A 25,852-nucleotide genomic window follows, 5' to 3' on the forward strand; every position below is an offset into this window, starting at 1 on the left:
TTACCTGTGGGGTCCCCTGTCCACTTCTGGGCTCTAGGATCTTCTTCCAGCTCATGGGAATTTCTTCAAAGTCTGGTGGTCTTTTGACTGCATGTTTTCCAAATCGAGCACTCCACGCATTTCCCCAAAACAACACCAACCTACAAGAGGTCTGGAGCTGGGTCATCCAGGGGTCCCCACTGTGTATTCAGGGTATCCTAAATTGGAAACTGCCTTTGCCTTGGGGCTTTCTGTTTTATAAAGTTAATTTTCAACTTTATTCATTTTCTTAGTCTTGGATCCCACAGATGAGTCGTCTTTAAGAAAGCAGCTTGTGATTGGGAACCTTGTCTCACTCCCCTTTGTGAACCTCAGGCTGTCATGGGCTTGATGCATAATAAGAGCTCAACAGGTGCTTTCTGTTGCAGTCAACAGGTGTTTTCTAAACAGAAAGAGCATGAGACTCACTCATGTGGAAAGAAATGCTGGAAGAGGGAGGCAAGGATTCCACACAGCTATATCGAGGTGTGAAACAACTAAAATACCCAGCAGGTAGTCTCAGCAGTGGGAGGAAAAGCAGTCAAAGGATCCTTTGTTCTCAGCTCTACCACATGTTAGTTAGGTGACATTGAGCAATGTACTTAAATGCTCTGAACCTCAGTTTCCTCATCTGCAAAGTAGGATTAAATAATACCTATCTCACATGTGAGCTATGTAATGTGACTAACAAATGTTTGCTTCCTTTTCTTTTCCCTGGTGAATACTGAGTGAACTGAGCATTGTTTATGATATCCGATAACAATAAATGCAATATATATTATATATAATATGTGTAACAGCATATTTGATTCATATATAATATATATATAATGAAGACCACTTCCTACTTTCCAGTAGCCTATATTCGACAGGATGTAAGGTAAACAGTTGTTATTTATTCTTCTCTTTCAGTTGTTTTTTTTAATGCCAACAACTTGAAAGACACCTGGTACCCACGTGTGAGTGAACAGCATATATTTCTAGCCAAAGCAAAGCAGTGACATTTTTAGGCCATTCAGGACCAGTGCAATGTATTGTTTATATTACTTCTGCCAAGGTGGGAATTCGTCCTGTACCTTGAAAAAGAACTCTGAATTCAATGAGAGAGAAGCACAGTAAGGAATGAGCCCTTAGATTCGGAAGTCTACCATTCAGTAATTTAACATACCACATGTATGCACAGCAGATGTAGCATTGCAATGAATATTTGTGCTCTAGAATAACTATTGGAATCCTCTCCTTGAGGCAAAAGGAGCATGTGCTCACCTGTGCCCCAAATGGAGCCCCGGTTCCTCTGGGACAAACCAGAGATAATGTGGAGTTGCCCCTGTGGATCAGAAGCCAGTCACTGTCTTTTGACCAGAGCCTATTGTCCATTTGGCTGGATGTGCAAATCAATAAATCTGCATCCCTCAAGGCTGGAAGTAAAGCCTAAACTAGCATCCCAGAGGAAAATGTCAGCACTTTGATACACAGCTCCCCCAAAATGGAATTTTAAGGAGCAGAAGTAAAACCTCGTCTTGCTCAGAAAGTGGGTCTCTTTGTTCTTCTCATGTTTTAACATTTTGCTAGCTCAGTGTCTCTCCTTTTATTCTGCTGCCTCTCTTTTAAGGACTGAAGAGAGGCCATCTATGGCTCTTAACTGTTTTCTCACCTAAGATGTTTCAATTTACTTGTTGTAGGAAACCCTTACGAAAGGTGGTTTGAGGCATCACAGTTTGCTGTTCTGGATTTATTTTTTAGTAGAAAAATAGTCAAATTTAACTAATCCAATTTGGTGTTGTGATTGGGAAACATGTGGCTTTTGGTACCTGACAGTTTGAACCTATGCTATCCTTTGTGCAGTTGACTCATTGAAAGGCAAAGGAAGGAACAGAAAGCTCTTAGAGATTCTTAAGGGTTAAATAAAGCCTAAACCTTTGATGCGTGTGCTTTTATCCACTTTGAGAAAATATACTTGACTTAGATTCTTATTCCTGAAAATAAGGCTTTTGTTTCTGCACAGTGCTGGATTGTTAAGTCAGATTGCAAAGACACAATTTGTGAATCTTTTTCTTCCCCATAAACAGACACATGTGGGCACTTTGGGCACCATCCAGGTTCTCCTTGAAGTCGCTTGGAGTCCACATGTGTGTGCCTGAGCAGTATAGCATCACTTCCTGAGTGCATTCGGAGGGCAATATGGCATTTTAATGAGCGCTATCACAGTGTGATTGTATCAAAAGGCCAAAAAATTTAAGAAATATTTGTTTCTTTCCAACTCTTTTAACTGCTGCCAAAACAGAGTGGAAAGATAGGCAATGGAGTCCTGTTCTCACTCTCCAGCCAGGCTTCTCATATGGTTCAAGAGCAGACCCACTTCTTCCCAAGGCTAACCCATTGCTTACGGAATGGAGGCAGTTTTCTCACAGAGCCTCTCCTTATTAACAGCAAAGCTGTCTTAGCAGCTATTAAATGCTCACTTCTAATGTCTGATATGCATAGTGCCCGAATTCAGGCTCTGCTGTTGTCCTAACGGAGTTACGTCACAACAGTGAAGAACTCTGGGTTTGAAGGGAAAGTTGAGTATGTCAGAGATTATACTCTATCACGTATGGGCATCTTCTCTGCAGTCTGAGCCTGAATTGGAAGAACATCACAGATGCATGGCACATTGGACACGGAGCACATGCATGCATTTAAATCATGTATATCTTACTTTTTTACTGATGTAATTGTGAAATATGTTCTTTTTGCATTCATAATTAGGGGGTGGAACAGATGGTGAAGGCTTAGTTTAAAATAATCTGTCATTAAAATAACCTAGCCTACTGGTAATTCTTCTCTCTAACTGGAGTTAAGTCATAGGAAAAGAGTTTGGGGTGATTTTTTCCCCCTTCTGTACTGGAATGTCAAAGAAAGAACTACTAATTTCAGAGTGCTTATATACTCAAAACTTGTCCCTAAAGGAGCACCATGGTAAGATGTCACTCTGCGAAATTTGGCTGCAGAGGAATATGCACAAAAAGGAAAGCAGAGGCAAAACTCCTTTGACAAATATAAATCCATTTAGCACAATGCATTAAACATTAGTATACCTTCAATCATGAACCTGTGGTTAGTTCCGTACCCTGCAAGGAAGTAACCTCATCATTTGACAAGTACTGTTAGAAGCAGTCAGCTTTTGGGGTTAAGAAACTATGCCTTACACTTTATATGTTACACTAATGTCAGGGGATATAAGTTATAATTACAGGCATTATTATTCAGAGATGCTGTAACTCCTGACTTCTGTATCGAAGCCTCACTTCTTGCATGTGTACCTCATAGACTTACTGGGATGTGACAAAGGAAATCTCCGATCAGCCCAGTCTGGATGGCTAAGAACTGTTTTCAGTAATAAGAAAACTGTCTTGATGAATCAGATACTTGCATGTCTTTAAGATGTCTGTTTTACTGTTTCTTCTAAGATTTCGTTCCCCATCTGCTTTGAGGAAAGCAGATAGATTTCAGCATGGCTTTATAATAAATCTTCTTGAGGAGGGACTAGCATTAACATTTGTGTAGGTTCTTTTTCATCTTAATCCAACCTTAGTTAATAATCAGAAAATTCTACATAGTGAGTAAGAAGATGTAATTAACCCTTTGACCCCAGAATCTTAATTGGCGCCTGTTGAAAACAGTGGGCAGTTGAAAAAAAATTGAAAAGTAGCCTGCAGTGATTGAACAGCGGAGTATATAATAGCTTTCTTGATTCAAAATTTAAAAAAAATTCCACAGAACTTTGAGATTAATCACACTTGGTTTCCAAGACTAACTGACTGTTTTCTTCCTCCTCCCACCTTTTTAAATTGATAACACCCAAATTAAACCAACAATGATGCTACCCTTCAAACTCTTCTGAGTGGCAACATGCAGCTACCTATAGCAGAGACAATCCTGAATCAGAAGGTAGTGGCTATGAGAAAAGTGACCTTGGCAATCCACTTTAGACCTGACTTCATATCCCATTTTTTATTTGAAAGGTAATCAAATCTGAGATATGGACATTGATCTGAGACTATAGGTATAATTGACTAAAATGATAAGCATAAAAGTGAAAAATATGGTAAATTAACCAATTGTTGGTGTGTCTGTGTGTGTGTGTGTGTGTTTCACTTCTGTGATGACTAACAACTAATTTAACTAGTTGTTTTCCCCCCTACCAAATTGGCCGTTATTTTTAATTGAATTGACTGGATGTCTTTGTGTCATGTAGACATAGACTCATTTTAATCTCACCAGGAAATTGGAACATGTGTTGAACCCTCTGTTTTTGCCAAAAAAAAACTGGCCAGTTCTTAGATCGCCACTGCTTAATAGCATCAGATGTTTAGCCTCCAGATATTCTTTTACCCTGCTATGGTGCCCAAACCTCCTCAAATATTTTAGTAAGTCCATGAAATCTGAACCTCATGTTAAAAATCACAATCCCCTTTAGTGAGGAAGTAAGGATATGCGTAGACAGCAAATGACACATCTATTCAGAAATAGCACTGGGTACTTTGAAGGACACAAAAGAATCCATTCTATTCTGAATATCAGGAGGTATCCCAGACCATAGTGGAAATTTGTGGAATCTGAATCTGTAAATAATCTAAGTCCATAAGCTGGACTCCTCAAGAAAATAATTTCCATCCTTACTAGTCATTATGGTATTTGTGATATAAGGAAAAGGGAGCACTGAGCATGGAGGTAGAACTGGATTTCATAAATCTTGATTGAGTGGTTGTTAGGTGCCAGCTAGAGAAAGATAAATAAGGCATTGCCTCACTGTTGAGAAATTCAGTGATTCAGAAATTCTCTAGTTGAGAGCTGAATAAGCCAACCAGAAGCATACAATGCCATAAATGCTTTAATAATTTTATGGGAGTGAAGAAGATTTAATCCTGGCTCTGCCACTGACTGGCCATCTGATCTTGTCTGGCCACTTAGCCTCTCTGTGCCTCAGTTTCCTCCTCTGTAAAATGAAGGTTTAGAACTATAGGATATTATCCCCACACCAGCTTCATCAGTCCATCCTTCTGCACCCAACCAGGCTTCCAACTGTCCCTTGTGTCCTTGGAAGTTCTCCTGTGATCTTTCTTTGTGTTGTTCTAATTGACAATGACATATTAAAATTTGAGAAGATGACTTACACTGTTCTCTGTGATTGTGTACCAAGCCATGGCTATCAGGTCGAATGGAAAATCTAATATGCCCTTTTATAAGATCCAAGGGAATAGTCACAAAGGGGAGGGTCCTAATTTTCATGAGTCATCCTCAGGAGACATCTTGTTTGAGGTAAAGATATGTTGAAATTAGATCCTTCCCAAACTTGTAGGAAGGAAATATCTCTCCCCTTGCACTGGTTCAAAGTGAGGTTCCGCTATACTACATCCTGTGCTTGAAAGGCTCTATCAGAAAAGACTGCAGAGGGTTTGGCAGTTTTGTCAAAGGTAAGGAGCCCAGTTCCCTTAGACAGTATTTTATTCCCAAAAGCTGGTTCCGGAGAAATATTTCGCAGCAAAGGTGGCCAGGTAACCTCCCGTGGAAGTAACTTAAGTAATCTCTTGCCATCCTACTTCCCCTCTGTCTTCTACCCACAATGAAAGGATTCTATTGTTTGAACACAAATTGTTCAAAAACAAGGGGCGTTGTTTAAGATGTACAGGCTGCCTCTTAGGGTAAATATTTTAGTTTCAGAAATGCTGTGAATATTCGCCTTTTCATTAATTTACACATGTCAATTAGAGAATCTTTATTTTTATTGTAAGGCAGTATAGTTAGTTATTAAGTCCCGCTGCCAAAGTTCAAATCTAAACTCCAAACTAGGAATAGGCTTGTTGCCTAACTTCACTAATCCTCAATTTCCTTGTATATAAAATGTAGATAATAACAGCTGGGCGCAGTGGCTCACGCCTGTAATCCCAGCACTTTGGGAGGCCGAGGCGGGCAGATCACGAGGTCAGGAGATGGAGGCCATCCTGGCTAACACGGTGAAACCCCGTCTCTACTAAAAATACAAAAAATTAGCCGGGCGTGGTGGCGGGTGCCTGTAGTCCCAGCTACTCGGGAGGCTGAGGCAGGAGAATGGTGTGAACCCGGGAGGCGGAGCTTGCAGTGAGCCGAGGTCTCGCTAACGCACTCCAGCCTGGGAGACAGAGCAAGACTCCGTCTAAAAAAAAAAAAAAATGTAGATAATAATACTATAACTTCATATAGTACTTGTGAAAATTAAAAGAGACAATATGTGCAAACTGCTTAGCACAGAATGCTTAATAAATGTAAGTTGGCATTACTGTATTATTGTAGCTAAAAGCTCATCTATCATGTAATTTGCCCTTTAGTGGAACAATATAATGTGACTTTTGAATTGTTTTCAGAACCCAAGAAATCAGAGGAGGGGATTGGGTGTCATCCACAGTTGCTGACCAGTGGGGCAGTGAAAACAGGTCAGGAAACAGGAAAATCCACTTTTTTTTTTTGAGACAGAGTCTTGCTGTGTTGTCCAGGCTGGAGTACAGTGGCGTGATCTTGGCTTACTGCAACCTCCTCCTCCCGGGCTCAAGTGATTCTTGTGCCTCATCCTCCCAAGTATCTGGGATTACAGGTGTGCCACCACACCCAGCTAATTTTTGTATTTTTAGTAGAGATGGGGTTTCCACCATGTTGGCCATGCCGGTCGTGAACTCCTGGTCTCAAGTGATCTGCCAACCTTGGCTTCCCAAAGTGCTAGGATTACAGGCATGAGCCACTGTATCTGGCAGAAAATCGAAATTTTATATATACATACATACATATAATATATGTGTGTGTATCTGTATGCATACATATATATACACACATATATATAAGAATATATATAATATATATAAGAATATATATAATATATATTCCCCCAAAATTCAGTATTTTAGGAGACTGAAATTATTGCCAGGATTTGAGAAGGCACATATTTCTAACTAAATTTACACACTTCTTCCACCTTTCTATATTTTACAAATTTTGTCATTAATTTAGTGTTTTCATACACCTTGTTCCCAGCGTGGGTTTCCTGTATTTGCAAATTCACAGCCTTTTTTTTTTTTTTAACACCACTCACATTTAAAAACTTTTTTTCCTGTACAAGCAGCATTTGTGCAACTTACCTTGTTAAAAATAAATATAAAGCAAAACAAAAGACATGCGGATGACAGAGGGTGTAGGATGCACTGGATTGCAAGAATGTGAAACAAATTTATTCTCAGTTTGAATGCTGTATTGCAGTTGGAGTTCATGATGATTTACACCATTCATCAAACTGAAAATGCAACCCTCCATTTGGAAAGTGGACTGAGGTTTTAGGAGTTACAGATGATGTGTAGCATCCTTTTTCTTTCTTTATTCTTTCTTTCTTTCTTCTTTTGTTCCATTTCAGGAGCTGTGATAGAAACTAAAACTGTCACTATAAAACTTTAACAGAGAGTTTTGCAAAACAGGATTACAGTTTGTAAGATTGCAGCCCATAAACATTATCCCTTAATGTATTGACATTTCCTGTTGTTCTAACACAATGGGCACTGGGAGTAAAGAAGGCATAATTCCTTATTAATTAGCAAATTGTTGATGTTCATAGTAGTGCAAGTAGTGATTTTACTTGCTCTTGATATAGGAAGCCTTTTTTTCTTTCATTTCATTACGATCTTTATTCCTGTTCAACTATTTAATGGAGAATCTTGCTGATTTAATCTCAGTAACCACTGAATCCAAAAAAAATAAAGGCAACAGCTCATAAAATCAGCATGACCTTATTTTGTACATGAATGTAATGTATCTTGATCAAAATGACAGAGACATAAGTCCCTAAAGTAAAAGAAAGCTTTCAGTCTTAATTCAGACATTTAATTTGTTCATGTATAATGCAATATTAAAAGATCTTAGGACTTTCGTTACACATGGAGAAAAGAGTCTTAAATTCAGCGTGGCCGGGCGCGGTGGCTTACGCCTGTAATCCCAGCACTTTGGGAGGCTGAGGCAGGTGGATCACCTGAGGTCAGGAGTTCGAGACCAGCCTGGCCAACATGCTGAAACCCTGTCTCTACTAAAAATACAAAAATTAGCTGGGCATGGTGGCACATGCCTGTAGTCCCAGCTACTCAGGAGGCTAAGGCAGGAGAACCCAGGAGGTAGAGGTTGCAGTGAGCCGAGATCGTGCCACTGCACTCTAGCCTGGGAGACAGAGCAAGACTCTGTCTCAAAAAAAAAAAAAAAAAAATTCAATGTATTGCTTTTTCTCAGTTGCCTTACTAATTAAATCTGCATCCTTTGTATTTATTAATCTATTTATATATTTATTCTTTTTCCTGCAGTCCCTGGATGGCTTTGTATTTGCACTAAATCAAGAAGGAAAATTTTTGTACATTTCCGAAACAGTCTCCATCTACCTAGGCCTCTCACAAGTAAGTAAAACAATTTTAGATTCTTGGCAGCGATTATGAAGCCTTCTTCAGCCTCATGTTTTTCCTTCTTCAAGGAATATTCTGTTTAGCATGAATTATCAAATTTATTATTTAATGGCTTTACCTGACTGTTCTCTCAAAGTCAGTGAGAAACCTGTGTGTCAGTGTTGAACATTCAGAATAAACTTGTGCTCAAAAACTTTAGTTCCGCTCCCCACCCCCCAAGGATCATTATTAATTTATTGAGAACAAATGAAGTTTCTTCCCTTGGTTGTTTTGAACTTTGAAACCTCTGTGCCCAGTAGGAGAGGGACACACTAATAGTGCTTCCCTCGTGTCCTATTACTGGATGTTTATGGAGTACCCTGCATTATCCTGGGAGCTGACACAATGGCAGGAGTCATTTGGAGTCAAGAAATGCTGAAAGAGACCATTAAAATGTGTTGCAGGGAGCGTTCCAGCAAGGATATATTTTGCTGCCTTTGCAAATGCTTCCTAATGCTGAAAGATGATTTCATAAAATAAGACAGCTCTTCATTATTTGCCATTTAATTACTCACATGTGTTTTTCGGAGGGTAAAAGAAAAGAAAATGGAGGCTGATGGGCCAGGGACAAAAATCCTGGATGTTACTTCTCGATATTCCTCTGGAACACAAAAATTTAAGTTCCAGTGAATTCCAAGACACGGGCTGCATCTGGTGAATGCCAAAATATCCTGAAGCAAGGTTTGCACTTCAGCTAATTATCCAGATGTTTTCTCCATAAAAATGCTGAACATCTGGGTATTTGCGCCCATACAGGTGATTGGCTGAGTTTGACCCCTTTCATCTGGTAGTTTGGCATGAGGAAAACACTGCCTCAGTGGGAGGGATTTTGTGTGTGTGTGATGATCTGCCAAGTTGGATAATCTACCGCTTGTTCAGTTGCCCCTTGAAGCTAGAGATAGAGATAAGATTTGTCTCTCTCCTTTAAAACGGGACCCACCCCAGACTCGTTGCTTCTGAAAGTTGGCACAGCTCTAAGGAGACATCCAGCAAGGCTGGGCCCTTTTGGCTGTTAGTGAATTTGCTGGGTAATAGCTAAATCAAGAAAGACATTGGAAAATAATAGAGAGAGATATTTGGCATGTAAGGAGGCTTGGGGAAGGAGGAGAAACACTGCCAAATTTGATTATTTACTGTTGAGAATCCAAACAAGGGTCTGGTCTGTTAATGCTTTTTGAAGAACATGCAAGCTCTCAGCTATAGTGTGTGGAGTAATTCTATTTTATGTGGACTTTAGCAAAGCAAATGATAGAAACCGAGCTTTTGTTAACTCGGTATTAGTATTCTTGTATCTTATTGAAAGATCTGGTTTTGTAATAGCCTTTAACAGACTTTAAGCCTTGTCTTAATCTGTCTGGGACCTAGTATTGAGAATCTTCAATTTTGAAACTGGTGAGCCACCATGTCGCAATGTTGTTATTACCATACAGAACTGGAAACACCACTGTTTGTTGTTCTGCAATGCACATATTCATGTTTCATGCAGGGTATCCAGCAAAGTTTAATAAGCCAGTAAAGAAGAAGGATGAATAATTAGTTTAAGCAGGTAAATGCTAATTAGGGAACTCCTGAAAAGCATCCATTATATACTAGCTCAAAACACATTTTACAGCCCTGGTTAGTGGTGTAATCCAAATTCTGTCAAGGCAACTGCATTTTCTGTAATTGAGATGTGTATGTTTGCTTTGCATAACAGATGGCTCTGTATGCTTAGACTGATAGCTAGGAAAATAATAATTGCATTATTCTGGCCAAAAGAATATTAGCTCTTGGGTTTTGGCCATTTCAGTCCGTCCTCCTGCCAGCACAGCATATGCACATATATGGATTGGATTTTCAAGGAAATTGATGCATCTGGAATAGTGCGGCCATCTGAAATATCATCTGTTCAAGAAAAATTTGGCTTTAACCCTATGCTGGTTTCTCCTTAAAAGTATTTTATTTAGCTGCTTTTCTACTGTATCATTAAGTAAAATCTGAGACAAATAATTGACGTTTCTGTGAAATAAAGCAACTATGTAGACATGGTACAGTATCTGGCAATTTCTGTGCAGTCAGTCCTTGCTTTTATGTATAATGGGTTTTAAAGCACGTACCAGTAGTCGGCATCTTGACTTATCCAGGGGCAGACCCTGGCCAAAATGTGCCATTGCCTTCTTCTCCTGTGGTGGATGTGTTCAGTGTTGGCAGAAACTGTCAAATATGCAGGTAGAGGCTATGAGATAGGAGACATGGGCCTTCATTTGGCAGCACTATACAACTGAATTGATGAGGGGTCAATCAGTAGAAAGTGATTTTTGCATATACTAATTTATGTATTTAAAAGTGATTTTTGCATATACCAGTTTATGTATTTAGAGTTCAAAACTAAAGCTTAAGTATAGTTCTGCATTAATATGAAAAGAATCTGATGAGGACATGATATATTTTTAAAAGCCCAAAGCGTGAGGGAAAAACAAAAAATCTATGCTAAAACTCTGGAAAAGAATTTTCAACCCAGTTTGAGTCCTAATAGAGAAATTGAGGTCCCCAAGATACAACTCTTTCCAAGTTTCATCAATGCCCTTTTTCAGTTTTAGGGGTTGTGGGGTGATATACAAAGTAAATATACTCTAAGTAAATTAAGCATTTGTTCTTTTATGAGCACACACAGACACACACACACCCTTAATCAAATGCAAACCAAATGCTCTGCTTGTATTCTACAACTTTGGCTAAGTGGTTATTCTATCAAATTCTAGACAGTGATAAGGAATCTGTAAAGTTATGGACCCTCCTTTCCTTTCCAAATAGTTTTGTTAAATAAAGACAATGTGCAACTCTGTCATCAAAGACTTGTCCAGTGAAATTGTTCAGGAGGACTGTGAGCATGTCAGTTTGTTACAGAGCATAGCTATGTCTGTATTGCTAACTCTCAAGATATCCCTTCCTCAGTTTTATTTTCTTTCAATGTGTACATAAATGTGGTGGCTTTAAAACAGCTTATGCTCAGGATAGAATTAGGATTCTTTTTTGGCTCACAAGAAAACAAGATAGGGAAACTTCTACTGAGCTCTGTTGTGTAGCATGGGGATAGAGACAGCCAGAGCGGATTTTCTCTTTGACACTCCCTTGGGTGGGACAGCTCCTGGTGTCCAGGGCATGTGCATGCCAGGTATTCTCTTTAAAGTATTCTCATCTTGTTGTAATTATGGGAATGAGTGAATGATGATGATTTCTGAAGCTCCTCAACAGTCCTCTTGACTTTGCCAGATACACATAGATACACACACACACACACACACACACACAGAGAGAGAGAGAGAGAGAGAGAGAGAGAGAGGGGAGAGAGGAGAGATGTATATGTTTAACCTAACAACATCCAAGAAGTGGTTTCAGGTTATAGAAGTATGCACTGTTGACTTGCTTTCCTGTGTAAAAATGATGCCCAGTTACTCACCAAAAGGCCTTATCTTAAAGGAAGATTCCCACATACTGATGCTGAGTTTGGCTTGCATAGAGACTGAATAACTTCTTACACCTGGTGATGGCATTCAGAGCTGTTCATGACAGCTCTGCTTTCTAGCTATAATGGAACAGGCAGAAGTGGAAATGAATTAAGAAAACAGAATGGGTTCCCTAACACTGAAAATGTAGCAATGATATATAGCCAGCGTTTATGAAATCTCTTCCAAAATGTAAGGGGCTTAATCGCCAAAGAATCCAAAAGAGACTTTACATGATAAATAAAAAATATTTCTAGTTGATACAGGATTTAAAGCTTAGAGAAATATTTATTTGTTGGCTTATACTCTCCTCTTTCCACAAAGGATTTGAAATAGCTTACATAAACACATATGATAAAAATAATGTCAAAATAGAACTAGGGAATAAGGAAAAGGAGATAAGCAAAAGTAGGTAAACTGTTACCACATAGTAGGAAAACACAACAAAGAGGCTCATAAAAAGACCATTTATTATAAATGGTCTTTATTAAAGTTTCAGATGTAACCATGAGCTTCATGGTAACCAAAGCAAAAAGGGAAATCCAGTAAACCATCAAAAATGAAAAACCATTGTTTCTTAAGGAAGGCAAAGTTTTTCTGGGACTGAAATCTGAAAATCTCACGTAGGATTTTGGACGAGCTAACCTGTAGATTATGACACTGATTTGCTTCCACTGCAGTCCATATTCACAGCAAGGCTGTCGTGATCTACACAGCAAACACAAAGACCCAAATTACAAATCTCATAAGCAGGCAGAAGCCCATTCCCCGCCAGCCATAGCTGTGCGGAAGACCATCGGAGAGCGATGTTCTGTTCCCGCATCCAGGCCTCACAATAGCATTGGCTAGTTTGGTGGTTTACAAGGTTTCAAACTGGCTTTCCTTCACCCATACTCACATCCTGCATTTTCTTCTAAGACCTCATGAGAAATTCACATTATCGTTGCCAGAGGCAGAGGACATGAGAGACTGAGTTAACCAGAGAATACAATTGGACTCACATCCTGTGAAAACATTTTTTCTGGAAAGTGGGGTGAGACAGGATAATTCTGATGCACACCTGTCCCAGCAAAATGCATTCAAGTTAATATAGGGTCCTGTTTACAACAAAATGAGATCTAGAGCAAGCCAGGAAATTTACACATTTGTATGGGGTGATATCATTAGAAAATACCCTACGTGCCAGCTAAAGCCTCTCTTGAAATGTGTTCTAATCACCCCCCACTGCCTTCAGTCGCTTCCTGCACATAATGAGTCACTTCCCTTTTTCTCACCAAGTCCTCACTCTTATATAAGGTATTTCCTGGCTATTGTAAACCAGCCAGAAGGTAGCTGCAGACAAGGTTACAAATTGGCTTGATTCAAGGCAGCTTGCTGAAAAGGGCAGGGTGGCTGCAGATTATAATAAGAGTTAATAGAGGTGAAGGTGAAAGGGGGTAAGTGGTTGTTTTAAATTTGGTATTTTTTTTAAGCCATGCAGATATATTTGCCATAAACTCCTTTCCTTATCCTGTTGTTCATCTCCATATTTTAGATTTCTCTGCATTTGTTATATAAAATGGCAAATAAAATTACAGCTACAGCACACAAGTACAAGGTCAAATAAATGACAGAGCTCAGTCTATTTGTGAAGCTATTCTGAAAGGGAACCATGGTGCCAAATGTGGTTTATTTGAATAATAAAGAAGAATTAGATTCCCCTGATAACTTGGCCGAGGGCCAATAAATCACTGGAGGTTAAAGATGCTTTGCAACTGCCATGTCTTTCTTTTGCTTTTCCAAAGTGCAAGCCTCACTCTTCCATTCTGTGTTTTTCAATGCAAATCAAGTTGAGGTTAGTATGTGGCTAATACTCTTACTTCCCTGCTTGTAGAAGATATATATATTTCTGTAGTGGGGTTGGAAAAAAAAAGAAGACATTAGCTTTCCTTGTAAGTTATTATTCTTGTTTGGCATCATCACATCCTAGAGAGCTGGAATATAAAGACAAAAAAGGTATTATTTCAACACAGCAGAGGGATTACAATGATGGAGCCAAGTGTTAGCATTTTTGCAGTTGGTGTTCTAAATGTATTCAATGCTAGGATAACTGGAGTTCTTTTAATAAGTGAATGCAAATACTGCTTTATGGCCCCCCTTTTCAAAATATTTCAAGTAGACATACCTTAATTTTTAAAAAAAGCAGAAAAATATATAATTTTCTGCAGCTTGTGACCACCCCCCTGCCACCCCAACTAGCAAGTCTACATTTTTCTCTTGTACACTAATCATGAAAAGTTCGTCACTTCTGGGTGTAACAAAGAAAAATGCCCTTTTGAATGTGGAAGCTCTGAGGGTTTGGAGACTATTGAGAAAATATAAGTATCAAAATAATTCAGAAACAGTACAAGGCACAGTGGCACATTATCAATTTACAACATTTAAATTGATAAATGCTTGGTGGTGAAGGCCTTCAAGGGCACTTTGAAAAGCAAATAGCGACCTGGTGAAGAAATTGATTTTTCCCCCCCGAAAATGACTGCATGATGCATCATTTGACTGCATGCTGTCCGAGTGCTTGACAGAGATAATCTCAGCAATCCCACGGGTGACCTTATCGTTCTCACCAGGGCAACTTTGTCTACGTTCTGACTTTGTGCATGTCAAGGTTCCTCCCGGCAGGATCCTTGGGGGAAAAAGTTCCTCTGTTCGATCCAGATATTGAACTGCTCGTTCTTCCCCCTTTTCCTTCCACCCCACCCTTCCAAATAGGCAAACACGCTTCTTTATTTCATCCATAATTATGAACGAGCCAGGCAGAAGAATACAGCTCTGTGCTCTGTATCTTTGTTGAAGCTCATAATACCTTTTAGTTCATAGTTCTTAGGTGATCATCTATATTGGCAGGGATCTTTTCATCAGAAAGAGTAGAAAAAATCCCTAATGTTCTCCTATAATGCATCGCCACCTTGAGCAGAATGGAAAAACCTTACCAGTTTCTTTCTTCTCTGTAGTTGCAGGGTGTTTTATTTTCCTCCCTCCCCTGTCATCTTTACATAGAACCCTTCTGAAACTGTCTTAAGTCATACATGTCAGTATCTAATAATATTATTCTCTTGCAATCCAGTGATTTAAGGTATTTCTCTTATAACCTTAAAATTATGTAACAATGACATAAGGCCCAGAAAACATGTCACCTGTGCTATTTGGCTTTGAATCCCAATGGCAGCCTCTTTGCAGAGATTTGATAGAATCCACAGGGCTTCTTCAGGACCGTTGGTGTTTGGAAAGTATTTTTCTTCCACAGGGTAATAATCGACAATTTTTTTATGCCTAGAATTTTTCTGTTGATACGTATGGATGTGTGGATGTGTATGTCTGTTGATCAGTAATCTTCCTGCCACACAGCTTGTCGTTGATAATTACAATTCTTGATTAGCCACTTCTTGAAAGCAGCAAATACCCTGCCTGGTTTGGCACCCTGAAGCTCCAGTCCCCACTGCCTCTGACACCCTCAGTTCACCATATTCAACCCCTTTTACCTCCTTCTTTCATCCACAACATTAATTCTGAGTGAACAAGACGTGCTTCCTTGCTTTTGACAAGATTTGCTGCAGTCTCATGCGACAAAAACCCAACACTCATTCCAGATTCAGAAAGTAGGATTTATAACAGCATTTTAATTTAATGTTGGATGTCGAACATATAAAGAGATCACAGTAGTACTAGAGCTGAAAATTGATGCCTTTTTTATTAGTGTCCTCTCAGAAGTGGGTGAGACGCTGTTTGTGCAATGGAGCACAGAGCAGCACAGTCAGATGAATGAGGATATGCTATCTGCAAGGAATCATATTTCAAGCCACTGTCGGCCTCTATTGATGTGCTCAGAGTTGAAAGGTTATGCTAGTAAATGCCATCCGAATTTCCAGCATTAGAAATCGGTAGAATAATCTGCTGGCTGTCACTTTATGCTTAGCCTGAATGCACTGCGTGGGGATGTTTTACTTATTTTAACTCCAAATTAATTTCTTATTACAGGTGCATTTCTTTCTCTCCTCATGCTTTCATCAGTGCCCAAATGGGACTGATTTTTAACAGGTCTTCAGAGTAGACCACTATCTGTGAAAGAAAATGAAAGAAATGTGCGTCATCGTACGTGAGAATCATGTTATTCTTATTTATTCCTTTGAACATATTTTTCCAGACAGTGAGGCTAAAACACAGGAAGTTTGTGCACAGCGAGCTGTTCTTGTTAGACTGAATCATAGAATCTCAGGATAATTCAAGATAAGCTTACCATTTTCAAATGTATGAATCGAAAACCTACATTGCTTCTTAATTTCTGGACTTAAAGTGAGCAAGACAAAAAAAGGAAGATGGAGTATTCTTCATTTTATAGTTGAGGGGATCTAAAGTCAGAAAAAAAAATACTTTGTAAGGAGCTAGTTCATTTTATTTGTGTGGATTAAACAGTATTTTCAGATTCATTTTGAAGTAGAGCACTGAGCAAAAGTAAGATTAAGAAAATTTAGTCATCATTCTAAGTCTGTAATTTATTCATTTTTAAATAATGAAACGGTGTTTTTCTGAATTAACCCATGTATTATTCATGCAGGCGTTGGCAATATAATGTCCCTGGTTTTCTGGAAAGCAATGTACATTTCTTTGCCTGACAAGCAGTATTTTCTATATGGTATTAATTTAATGGCTTATTTTATTATGCAAAGTTAGAAAGTAAAGATAATTTCTGTCCATAATGTGGTGCTTATATGGGCAATATATGCAAAATAATACCTCTACACTTAAGCCAGCTATCCTTTCTCAGTTAGCTTGGACCCTATAAGAATGATGAGTGAATGCAAACTGCTCATATGAAGAATAAGAAATAACTTGACCTTCTGGGAAGGAGGTCATAAAATCATTAAATTCATGTGAAATCCAAATTTCATTTCTACACACACACATTCAATCTATATTGGGTTTTAGCTCTTACATAAGAAGATATGGTTTTCATGACAGAAGTAACATGGCAACAATTTCAGTGATAATTTCAGTAGGACTGTAATAAGGAAATTGACTTTAGATTTTTGCATAAGTTCTAGAACTAGGCTGGTAACCTGAAAATTGATGTCAGTTTTAGACAACAAATGCCCTATGGCTTTTTATCTTTCATCCTCACTCCCTTCTTTGGAATGACAGTCCAAAGATATAATCTCTTTTTCTTAAAATCATCATTGTTAAAGAGACTGATAGCAGTTGAATTATTTAAAGTATCTTTTGATGCATTTTTGTGTGAATATGTGTTTATTCACATGCCTATATATGTTTATAAATGCATACAATTTGTTTCTTTCTGATATGGTTTTCGTGCCTACTGCATTTTTATCTACAGATATAAATAATTTCCAAAATGGCTCACTAAAGCAGCACACCAGGTTTTCCTTTGGGCGTCTCTTCCTCCTTTCAGGCTCCTACAGCTGCAAATTTACCACATTCAATAATAAGACAAAAACTTTCTCTGATGCTGTTAATTTTTAATGTCTGGCAGATTAAATCTATTACTTTCAATAACTATGCAAACTTTTTGAGAGCAAGAGAATGTATGCAGAAAGAAATTTTCCCTGGGAAGGAAAAAATATGGCCTAGATTGGATGTTTTCAAGGCAGTTCAAGGCCCTTGGCAGAGGTAACACAGATACCTGTGGGCCATGTGTGGGTTTTGGTGAACCTAGGAAGTATGTCAGTAATATGCATCTGGGTATCAGGTAAAGAATTACAGATGCTGTTTAGATTTTCATCTAGGTTTTGGAGAAGCAAGCTTTATATTAAGAAACCCCTTCCCTCTTGGCCTTCTCTCGCAAATAGAAACATTGTTTTAGGACCCCAGGTAATCCTGTTTAGCGCTGCTTTGCCATGGAAACAAAAAAAAAATTGGTTCTTCACTAGGAACGCGCTAAGGCTTTAAGGAACATGCAGATAGGGGATGGTTTCCTGAACCTCTGAGTTTTATTCTATAGCCTGGACCTTCACATTATTTGTTCCTACTGTACTTTCTTCAGTACTTCTTTCTGGCTAAAGTCCCTAATTGTTAAACTTGGTATTTCTTAGGAACTTAAAAAACGTTTGTACTAAACGTTCTTGTCCTTATAAACAGGGGAGACGCAGAAATATTTCCAGAAAATGTGAACGATAGTGCTAGCTCTATCTATGGTAAAGATCTGGCTCTTTACCATAAAATGTACAGGCTTGCCTTGCTTTAAGAAATGCTAAGGCTAAAAACCTGCCAGATGACTAAGTAAGAGATTATTTGTATTACAATACAGATGGGGTATTTGTGTTCCTTTAAGTGGTGAGTTCCTTTTTTGGGCTTTAAATGTCTATACAGAGATTGTTATCTAATCTACAAAATCAAAAGGGAGTGAAGGAAAGAGAGAGAGGCACAAAAATTAAAGTATTCAGAGGCATTCCATTTTAAGAACAATCAGAAATGAGGATGGAAAATGAGATTCTTTTGGCAGACAACTTTTTAAGATCCCTCCTAGTAAGCACAGATCTCCTTAGCGTTGGTTGCCAAGTGCAATGGGAATGTTGCTTGCAACTTGGTCGTCTGGAAGAGGAAAACATGATCCGACTGTTCAGTCTAGTTGTCCAGGGTCACTTCAGAGTGCTGTACAGCAGCAGTTTTGCATGCTTGTGATGTCCTGTGTACATATCTGTGTGAATTAGAAAAGTCTACACATCCCTGAGGACAGAAGATGCAAATTCAAGGAAAATAAGAGGTGAGACTAGGAACCAATTCCCTGAAATAATAATAAAAAACCCCATAGTTTTTCCGGTTCATTAATTAAAATTGACGTTGCCGGGTTTGCAAAGACCAAGAAAGGACCGTGCCATTCCACTACATTTCAAAACCTTTTCACTTGAGCAGACAAGTAAATCATGCAATTACTGGGACTCATTCAGCTCTTTAGTAAAAACACGGGCCTGCAACCTTGGCTGTAGCATACATGGAAATTAGAAGAGTTGAACTGAAGATATTTCTAAAATGTCACAACTGCTCTGTGACACTGGATGATATGTTTATCCTTTCATTATCACTTAGAACACCTGGGGCGGTGCTCAGGAAATCAGATAGTGCCTTTTAAAATAATTATAAAAGAAGCATAGATTAGCAAGCTGAACGGAAAACAGACAATCCTGAATCATGATGTTACTAATTTTGAGCTGTTTGGGGGCATCAGCTTCCAAGTCACAACAGTGTAATAACTGACTGCAACTGTCAGCAGTACTGAGGAGAGAGAGTGCCAAGTACGAGTATTTCTAAAAAGCAAATGTTTCCTGGAGATGAAATCCAAGCATTCATATTCTGTTTATAAAATTAAGACACTCCGTTGGTGGTGTTTCCTATTGTCAGTTTCTGGCTGGATCCTTTTGTCTGTTAGACACTGAGTCTTTGGAAAAGCAGGAGAAAGGGCTCTGGACTGGGATCCAGGAGACCTGGTTCTGGTCTTGCCGCTGCTGCTAGTCAGGCCAGTGACCTTGGAGCAGCTTGAATCTTCATTTTTCTTAAGTGTGAAACGAAAGGGCAATTTCTCAGGCTCCTTCTTCTTTAAAATGTGTGCTCTCTGCAGTTCATCCAACGCTGGACATTTTTTCGTAAGCGCTGGGGTAGGGCTGGGGGAGGGGAGCCTGGCGAAGTAGGCTATTTTATTTTTAACCTTCAAAGGAATTTAGTTGAGCAGATGCTACCCTGAACTAGTCAGAGTAGAAAAGAAATGATATGGCTTTTAAAGGGCACATCTAGCATATCTACTGGGGTAAAGTAATTCTGGCAATGCTTCAAAGGATATAACTTTTGATGGTAAAGTAGGTAGGCTATGGAATGAAATCACATATGGCAGGCTGTCAAAGTCTCCTACACTTTCAGTACACTTATATAAGTGCAAAAGGAGGCTGCTTAGATGGCGTCCCTAGCAATTTCCTGCTAAGACTGCTTTCAGATTATCTGATATTATTTGACTAAATTATCTCTGTAGAAGCTGAGGACAACTTTTATGATCAAATATTTTGAAATTAGTTTTCCTTGTTGGCAGATTATCTGAAATATGAATTGCTCTCGTTTGAGCACTCGAAATTGAAAGGCTTTTGGTAATAGCAATTATACAAAAACAAGGGTACTGAAGTGCTGTATATCATGCTGAAGGGGATATGTTTATAGGTCAGTGATGTCAATAACTTGAGCTCTCACAGATACCTCATCGCTACCCTTTTATTGTGGGCTAATGCAAAGGACAGACTGACTTTCTTTTTCACAAGGGTATTTCATTTTATAGAATAAATACTGATTTTATTGACTCTAGACACTTACACGTAGTCAATTCATATTTATTATATTTCCCAAACCTTTCATAGGGTGGCTGAGGGTCTAAAAAGTGGAAAATACACAGAAAATATATAAAATTCTAAACAATTCAGAGGTATTATTATTCTAATGATTTACTTGTGCATTCCTGGTGCCTTTTGTGTGAGGTATTTCAATCATTCTGTGAGCCTTATCTCTTCATATTTATAGCCTCCTAATTAACAATAATTACTTTTTTTTTTTAATTTAAAAGGCTTTAGAACAAGAAAGAAAGGAAAGGATGCTTGGAAGAAGCCCAAGCAGGTGACTTGAAGAACAAGTGCCCTAACTAACATTTATTAAGCTATTACTCTGTGCCAGGCACTGTTCTAAGTACTTTAAATACATTAAGGTTTGTAATCCTAAAGATTGTTAGGTACAATGACAGTCTCCATTTTCTAGGTAAGAAAACTGAGGCAAAGAGGTTAAATAGCTTGCCCAAGATCATACAACAAGAAAGTGGCAGAACTAGCGTTTAAACCCAGCCCACTTGACTCCAAAGCACTCATTGTTAACCAGGAACGCTAGTTACCTCTGGACGGTTTACGTAACTGGCATGTCAAATTATTCGTTTTATGTGTTAAGAGAAACTGAGACATGGTACAATTAAGCATCCTGCTCAGAGCCATAAAATAGTTATTCTTGGCCAGGCGCAGTGGCACACGCCTGTAATCCCTGCACTTTGGGAGGCCGAGGCGGGCGGATCATGAGGTCAAGAGATCGAGACCAGCCTGGCCAACATGGTGAAACCCTGTCTCTACTAAAAATACAAAAATTAGCCAGGTGTGGTGGCGGGTGCCTGTAGTCCCAGCTACTCGGGAGTCTGAGGCAGGAGAATCGCTTAACCCCGGGAAGCGGAGGTTGCAGTGAGCCGAGATCACGCCACTGCACTCCAGCCTGGAGACAGAGTGAGACTCCTTCTCAAAAAAAAAAAAAAAGTTAATTCTCACAATGCTAATGGTGTAAATGAACTTGTGAAAACATCAGTAAAGTTATATAGATATACCTGAAAATTCTGATACTCAACATTATTAGAAATATTCCAAGATTCAATAGTAGGGCCAAGTAATCAATAAAACAGGTCCAAACCCAGGGTTCCCATGACACTCAACCACGCTTTTAACCATGCATGCCAGCATTCAGCTAGTATTTGCTGAATGACCTACGTGTGCAAAAACTGTGCTGGAAACTGAGGCTATTGATAACTAAGGCATAGTTCCTGCCCTTCAGGAACTGGTTTCTGCAAGATGCCTTAGACACGGCAACCAAGCTACGATGACCTACAAGTAGTAAGTCTCAAGTATTTTAGTGAATACTGAATGTCATGGTCACAATAGAGAGATCCACTACAAATCATGAAGATAGAATGTGGATGACTAACTCTGCCTGGAGAAGTTTGCAAAGAATTTACTGAAGAAAAAGTAACGCTTTTGGTCAGGGTTTGAAAGGCATTTTCCTTGTAGAAAAGGGAAAGGTAGCATTCCAGGCAAAGGGAGGCATGTATGCAAAGCTATTTCTTATGGGAGAGATGAGTCTGGAAAGTAAGGACTTGGCCAGTTTGGAAAGGGTGTCAGAGTGAGCTAAGGAAATTGGAATTTTTCCTTTAGACCCTTGGGAGCTGTAAAATATTTTAAAGGGAAAAGTGCAATATTAGATTTGTGCTTTAGGGAAAAAATTAATTTTGGCTAAAAAGAAATGGAGGATAGAAAGCACCCTCCAATTAAAAGACTGATAAATAGTCCAGAAAAGAGGTGAAAGGTAATTACATTAGGGCACACCAGTGGAAATAAAAGAAGGGGATGGACTCGAGGAGGCTTTTTCCGGTAAGATCAATGCCATGGTGGCCAATCAAATGTGGTGGAAAGCAAGAAGGAAGTACATTTTTAAAACTTAGTTTGGATTTACACATGTGGCATTTGAGAAGCTCATGGGACATCTGTTGAATGGACAGACTTCAGAGCTCAAGAGAGGTTAGGTTCAAAGTTCCAGGTTGGGAGGTGGTTAGCATATAAATTATACCTGGACCCAAAGGAATTAGATGAGATTACCAAGAACAACCTGCAGTTTCAGAAAGAGGGAGTGTAAGCTGCTGAGAAGGGAAGCCTCAGAAAATCTCAGTTTACTGACAGGCAGAGGAAGAGAAGGCAGCATATACGATACAGCACAAATGATCAGAAAGTGACCTGGCTGGTATCCTCCTCAGGAGGAACCCTGAGAAGTTGTCATTAGGAAAGGCAAAGAAAAAGCCTTTCAGAAAGGATGTGGTCAAGTGTCCGAAAGCTAAAATATTATAAGGCAAGATAAAAAGCCATCAGACCCATCAGTTCAAAGATTTCCGTGATTTGACTGTCATTGGCTAGCGCCCATGAAGGCTGGGGCCAAAATGCAGTGGCTTGCGGGGCCAGAGGTCCAAATGTATTCAACAAATGTTGGCCTCTCTTCCAAGCAGTTTGGTGGCAAAGAAAGGAGGTGAGGTGGATGGAGGGACCAAGGGGAGGGTGAAAAGTAGTTTGAGGGAGAGAAAGTGTTGATGGATCTCATTTTTAAGCTGAGGCAACTTTAAGTGGAGAAGCTGGGGTGTATAGAAAGATATATTTAAAGACTCAAGAGAGGGATCCTCATTGAACCCAGGTCTCAGAAGAATAAGCTTGATGGTGTGAAAGGCATGAACCTGAGAAATAAGTAGGGTTATCTCTTCCTCTTCTGCTGAGGAGAAGTGGGGGAATGGACTTTGGAGGTGGGAGGGGGAAAGGAGAGAGACCAGGTCTGAACTCATGGTGGCTCTCACCTGGTAAAGGCGAAACCAGAACGAGAGTATATAGTGACTTTTGCTAGGATTGGTCAACCTTGGTCCATGCACACAGTGGTGCAAGGGACAAGGATGCTGAAGTATCAGTAATGCCAGGCAGGAGGAAAGCTCAAAGCAGGAAAGGCCAGTCTCAGGTCAAGGCAAGAATAATTCTGACTCTTTTCTACCAAACACGTTAGGAGGTCCTGCCCCAAGACAAAAATCCTAGGAAATTCTAAGGAGAGTAATGGATTCCATTGTAGACCAACATATCATGCAATTAACTTTTACCATTTAACATAGCTTGTTAACCACTGCTGTATGGTCTCCTGCCCATTAGCTTTTGACTATTAATTGATGATCAAGTCCAGTAACACTGCAACAATCCAAGATTCATAGATCATATTCATTGTTCCTATTTTTTAACTCTGATAATTTGAGTTGAAAGGAAAAAAATTGAGAAAGTATTTTCTGTAATATTTTAGACTTTGAAACCCTCATTTCCTTTTCCATGCCCCTTAAATCACCTATAAGCAGCCCATATGAAGAGTAATTTTGCCAGATCTCTCTAATTTGTAGGTTTTCCAATTGTTCCTAACATTTCTCTGAATGCTGAGGCTCCCACATTCCTTTTCTGCCTCATTTGTGTCTTTGTACAATCAGAACATAATTGGTAAAAAGAATATTCATGTGGAGGTACAATGTCTAAGGATGATACAGTCCTTCAGTGAGCTCTTGGTAAGAGAAATGATTTGTTTGCTTTGTTGTTTGGAGCTTATTTTATGGTGAAAAATTTTTAAATGCCTTTGGGCTTTTAAAATCTATTTCTAATTGTTCTTTTTAACAGTAAATGATTATAAGATAGAAAACCGTCTAATAATTGTAACTAGACATATCTAGTCTGGTAATGATTTTGTTCACGTCAAAGTAGATAATATAGAACATGTAAATTTAAGACCTTAAGAATGTGTATCAATACTGCTTTTCGTTTCCTGAGAAAGAGAAAATGGAAGGAAAGAAAGAATGAGACAGGGTGAAGAGAGAGAGAGAAGCTAAGAAAGAATAAATATATTCTTTGTAGCACCCCCCCCCACCCCCCTTGTAGCCACCTCAACCCTTAGGTTGCCAAATACAAACCTGTGGCAAACTGGATTTTACAGATATTTAAATGGAATGTGTAAAGTAAGCCATGATCTACGCCTGCTTGCAAAAGTGGGCCTATTAAATGAAACAAATGCCATCCATGTCTGTTTCCAGCTGAGGTTATAATGTGTGGGATGGTTGTAGCACCAGATTCCCTTTGCATTTGGCGTCATAAACTGCACAGTTTATAGTACCATATGAATTCGTAGAGCTGATTGTTTCATTATATTTGAGTGTACATTTTTCATCCCTTTCAGTTCCACCACAATTCTCAGAGAATACAGGTTTTGTGCTGATACGATGTTTCCTAGCTCTAGGCATGCCCTACCCAAACTACTGACTGTAATTTACTTTTTGGTGTCTGTCGCCTTGAGCTTGCCTTCTGACTAGCTTGTTGAATGATGTGCTAATCCATTATATTTTTCAGACAAGTGTATCGACCAGTATAAACAGACTGGAGGGCACAAACCTAAATGAAAGCTATACTTCCCTGAATCATTTAAAAAGCTACTGCTTGGTGGCAGTGTGAAATAACTTGGCTCTGTACATTAAGTAAAGGAGAGGGAGATCTCAATAAATAAAACAAAAAATTGAAATATCCCTGCCTGCAGGAGTTGTGTCCGATTTTCAGATGTTCACCTTTATTCACCTCTATTGTTTTAACATGATGATCAGAAAGGGCCACTTTAAAAATGCCCTCTTCTGATACGAATCGAGAATAAAACACAATGTTTAGCGTCTCCTGCTGTTTGCGAGACATTCCTACCCAGTCCCGAGTATCTTTCACTTATTATAACATGTTTATACAAATAAAGAGCGGAGAGTAGGCCCTCAGAGGAATTTCAGCAGAAAACTTAAGCCTTACATTGCCCCCTTTTGAGTCCTTCTCTTTGAAAGAGATTTGGGAATGAATGGCCAAATGGGTTGGAGGAAAATAAGCCTCAAATTAATATTCCTATTTTAAAAAACGCGTCAGCAGGACCCAAGCTCTTCAACTTGCAAGGCCAAAGCCATGAAGCAAAGATTTACCTGTCTCAATATAAGTAAAGACAATGTAGCTGATGAAACTTTTGGTAGGTATATTCAAATCTAACCTAACACCAAAGGACCATTGCAGAAATATGGTGTTCTTTAATTATAATTACAACTTGACCGAAGTGAAGCAATTCCTCGAGGATAAAGAAGGGCTCAGTTTTTCCCTGAGTACTTTTGATGCATGTGATTTTTACATATAGTTATACCAGGAATTACTCATACCCCTTCAGATTACCAATATGAAAAATCTAAACCAATTCTTCTCAGATCTCTTCCTCTGCTTTCTGAGATTTGTGAGGCTTAGGGTGTATTTTTCACGTTTGTTTTATCTTTAGCAGCCAGGTACAGCCCATCACGGACTCTATGGTCTATAAAGAGGGGGGAGGTTTCAGAGCACGTTCCTATACCTCTCATTTGATGGTCAAAGTAACCTTGTGAGGCTGAGTATGAAAATTTTATGCGCATTTGACAGATATGGAAACACAGAGAGAACCAGGAAGTGGTAAGCCAGGACTCTACCT

The 25,852-nt window shown here is 39.1% G+C and overlaps 1 protein-coding gene across 14 annotated transcripts in view; it reads left to right on the top strand.

Annotated features, from left to right (window-relative positions):
- The window catches only part of NPAS3 (neuronal PAS domain protein 3), an 868,305-nt gene that overhangs the window by 616,777 nt on the left and 225,676 nt on the right, over positions 1-25,852 (top strand). For all 14 annotated transcript variants that reach the window (XM_009427633.5, XM_054666461.2, XM_054666466.2 and 11 more), the window contains one exon: positions 8,367-8,456. In XM_009427633.5, coding sequence (XP_009425908.4) covers positions 8,367-8,456 — 90 coding nt within the window. The remainder of the gene's footprint in view (positions 1-8,366; positions 8,457-25,852) is intronic.

The sequence above is a fragment of the Pan troglodytes genome, chromosome 15, assembly GCF_028858775.2.
Source record: "Pan troglodytes isolate AG18354 chromosome 15, NHGRI_mPanTro3-v2.0_pri, whole genome shotgun sequence".
Lineage (NCBI taxonomy): Eukaryota > Metazoa > Chordata > Mammalia > Primates > Hominidae > Pan > Pan troglodytes.